Consider the following 2,913-nt stretch of genomic DNA (forward strand, 5'->3'; position numbering starts at 1 on the left):
AGTGCCAAACCATAGCTGAGAGTGTCTTTAAGTAATGAAAACATACTTACCAAAAGACACCCATCCACATATAGCAGATAGCCAAACCAGTACTGAAACAGTTATCAGTATAGGTAATGGAATATATGAGAGTATATTGTCGATCTGAAAAGGGAGGTAGGAGATGAATCTCTACGACCGATAACAGAGAACCTATGAAATAGATCCCGGTGAGGAAAACCATTGCATTCAATAGGTGATACTTCCTTCACATCCCTCTGACATTCACTGTACTCTGAGAGGAACCGGGCTTCAAAAATGCTGAGAAGCGCATGTCAACGTAGAAATCTTAGCAAAAACTTACTTCACCACCTCCATAGGAGGCAAAGTTTTAAAACTGAATTGTGGGTGTGGTGAGGGGTGTATTCATAGGCATTTTGAGGTTTGGGAAACTTTGCCCCTCCTGGTAGGATTGTATATCCCATACATCACTAGCTCATGGACTCTTGCCAATTACATGAAAGAAAGTAAGATTGCTAGAGTATGCTTGCTTTTCTCAAGAAACAAATGTACAATAGGATTTACTTTAACATAATTTTAAATAAAATGTATTTAATTATTTATTTTCCATAATAATACATAAAATGTCTGTATTTCAGTTTTTAAAATTCACATTACAAGAAAAGTCGTTTGGTGCCGATGTCTTAATTACTCAGGTAAACAATAGCTCTGGTTTTACTAAGTTTATGCTCAAGCATCATTTATCCAGCCAGAAGGGTTTACCTCACCTCCCCCGCATTCTAAGCAAGGAAGGATTGGGATACTCTGGTTCTTCGATGGCCCTGTCTCCAAACTTCATACGGAGCAGCTCAATATGTCGGTTGGGGGCTTGGACTGACATCCCAATGAAAGATAGAGTCTGTAATGGTTGTAGGAAGCTTTCTGGAAACTCAACATCCTGTGGGTGTCCTGTCCATGAGTCCCGAGTCATCACCCCATCGCGGGGATAAAAAGGCCATAGGTCTACATGTAGATGGTTGTGTTGGCTAAACTGTACCCTAAAGAAATCTCCTTCTATAGCCCTCTCCCACACAAAGCCTTCAGAATCCACTAGAGAGCCACCTTGGGCCCCCCGCAGTTCTGTGCACAAATTTACATCCTCCAGGTAGATGCCAAGGTCAACATCATAGTCCCAAGGGATGATGTCTTGGTGACGGGCTGCTCCCAAGAGACTACCACCCTCCAGCCAGTAACGTACACCACTTGCTTCCAAAACTGTGATGACGTGCCGGGTTGTAAGCCTCAGAGCACGGAGACAGCATGGTGGTGTCCAGCGTCCCTCATACAAATATTCTGGAGTCTCTCCTACCACTGTTCCAAAGCATCTCGGGGTTTCCTTAGAGCAGCCAAACCATTTCTCAGCTCCATCAGGCCCCCTCACTAGGCGCACACCAAGCATTCTCATTGTAGAAGCCTCTTCCAAGCGCTCAGCCTGTTCTGCTTTCCAGCGACCGTGATCTGTGGCAGGAAAAAGAGTTCGTGGGAAGGAGACACCTGAAAGCACCTGTACTCCCCAACCACGCAGTGAGGCCTGCATAAACATAGTGGTCTGCAAGGGCCTAGCAAGTGGGAAAGGCAGATCAAACAAGTCACGGGAACGTAACATCAAGACGGCAGCTCCACTCACAGCCCCACAGTGTTCTCCTACTGCTGCTGGTCTATACTCTGCTGTCCACTTCTGTAGAGAAATGTTGAGGTGCAAGCAGCGCAAGGAATCTCCAGCAGCAGCAGCTATGATTCTCACTCCTGTTGGAGCATCTCGTAGTGCCCTTGCCATCCTGTCTAACAGATCTGGAGGATCCAAAGTTGTGCCATCAGGAACCAAAGCGACGAGGCGGGTGTAAATGTGCGAGTCCAGTCGGGCTGCAGAGCTGGGTTGTTCTGGAGAGAGATTCAACCGCAGAACATGGATTCCTGACAAAGGAGGATATGGAAGGGTGTCTGAGGCTACAAGGAGGGGGAGGGAGGGATGGGCATGTAGGAATGAGCGTTTCAACTCTTCCAGGCCATGCTCGAAGGTGCGGAACTCCCGTACTATGACGGTTATTCCTGGAGACAATCCATGGGAAAGGGCCTGGTGTCCTGAGGGGCGGAGTTGCAAATGCCATGTGTAGTATAGTAGCAGGGCATTGCAGAGCAGGGTCAAAGCTATCAGAACGTGACAGAGCGGGCAACGCATCCTGAACCCATCACAGGAAGGAGGAGAGAGAACCTGCAGGGAAAGAATCTTATATAGTGAACTTTTTAGATAAGATATCCAAAATAACATCACACACATTTTCACATTACATCACACACATAATGAAAATGTATAAGCACACACTCAATAACATATTTATAAACACACACACATCACACACAATAACATATGTATAAGCACACACACATCACACACAATAAAAACAGAATTTATGCTTACCTGATAAATTACTTTCTCTTGTGATGTATCGAGTCCACGGATTCATCCTTTACTTGTGGGATATTCTCCTTCCCAACAGGAAGTGGCAAAGAGAGCACACAACAGAGCTGTCCATATAGCTCCCCCTCCAGCTCCACACCCCAGTCATTCGACCGAAGGTTAGGAAGAAAAAGGAGAAACCATAGGGTGCAGTGGTGACTGTAGTTTAAAGAAAAAAGCTACCTGACTTAATAGCCAGGGCGGGCCGTGGACTCGATACATCACAAGAGAAAGTAATTTATCAGGTAAGCATAAATTCTGTTTTCTCTTGTAAGATGTATCGAGTCCACGGATTCATCCTTTACTTGTGGGATACCAATACCAAAGCTTTAGGACACGGATGAAGGGAGGGAACAAGACAGGTACCTTAAACGGAAGGCACCACTGCTTGTAAAACCTCTCTCCCAAAAATAGCC

At 45.6% G+C, this 2,913-nt stretch overlaps 1 protein-coding gene across 1 annotated transcript; it reads right to left on the bottom strand.

The window, feature by feature from the left end:
- Nucleotides 1-571: 571 nt before the first annotated feature.
- Nucleotides 572-2,273, bottom strand: FKRP (fukutin related protein). Its single transcript, XM_053689222.1, has one exon. The coding sequence runs from the start codon at nucleotides 2,216-2,218 to the stop codon at nucleotides 764-766; it is 1,455 nt and encodes a 484-aa protein (XP_053545197.1). The 5' UTR covers nucleotides 2,219-2,273; the 3' UTR covers nucleotides 572-763.
- Between the last annotated feature and the right edge of the window lie 640 nt (nucleotides 2,274-2,913).

The sequence above is a fragment of the Bombina bombina genome, chromosome 7 (genome assembly GCF_027579735.1).
Source record: "Bombina bombina isolate aBomBom1 chromosome 7, aBomBom1.pri, whole genome shotgun sequence".
NCBI classification, from domain to species: Eukaryota; Metazoa; Chordata; class Amphibia; order Anura; family Bombinatoridae; genus Bombina; species Bombina bombina.

Excerpts from the sequence above, each read along its gene's own strand:
- FKRP (XM_053689222.1), bottom strand. The coding sequence starts at position 2,218 with ATGCGTTGCCCGCTCTGTCACGTTCTGATAGCTTTGACCCTGCTCTGC.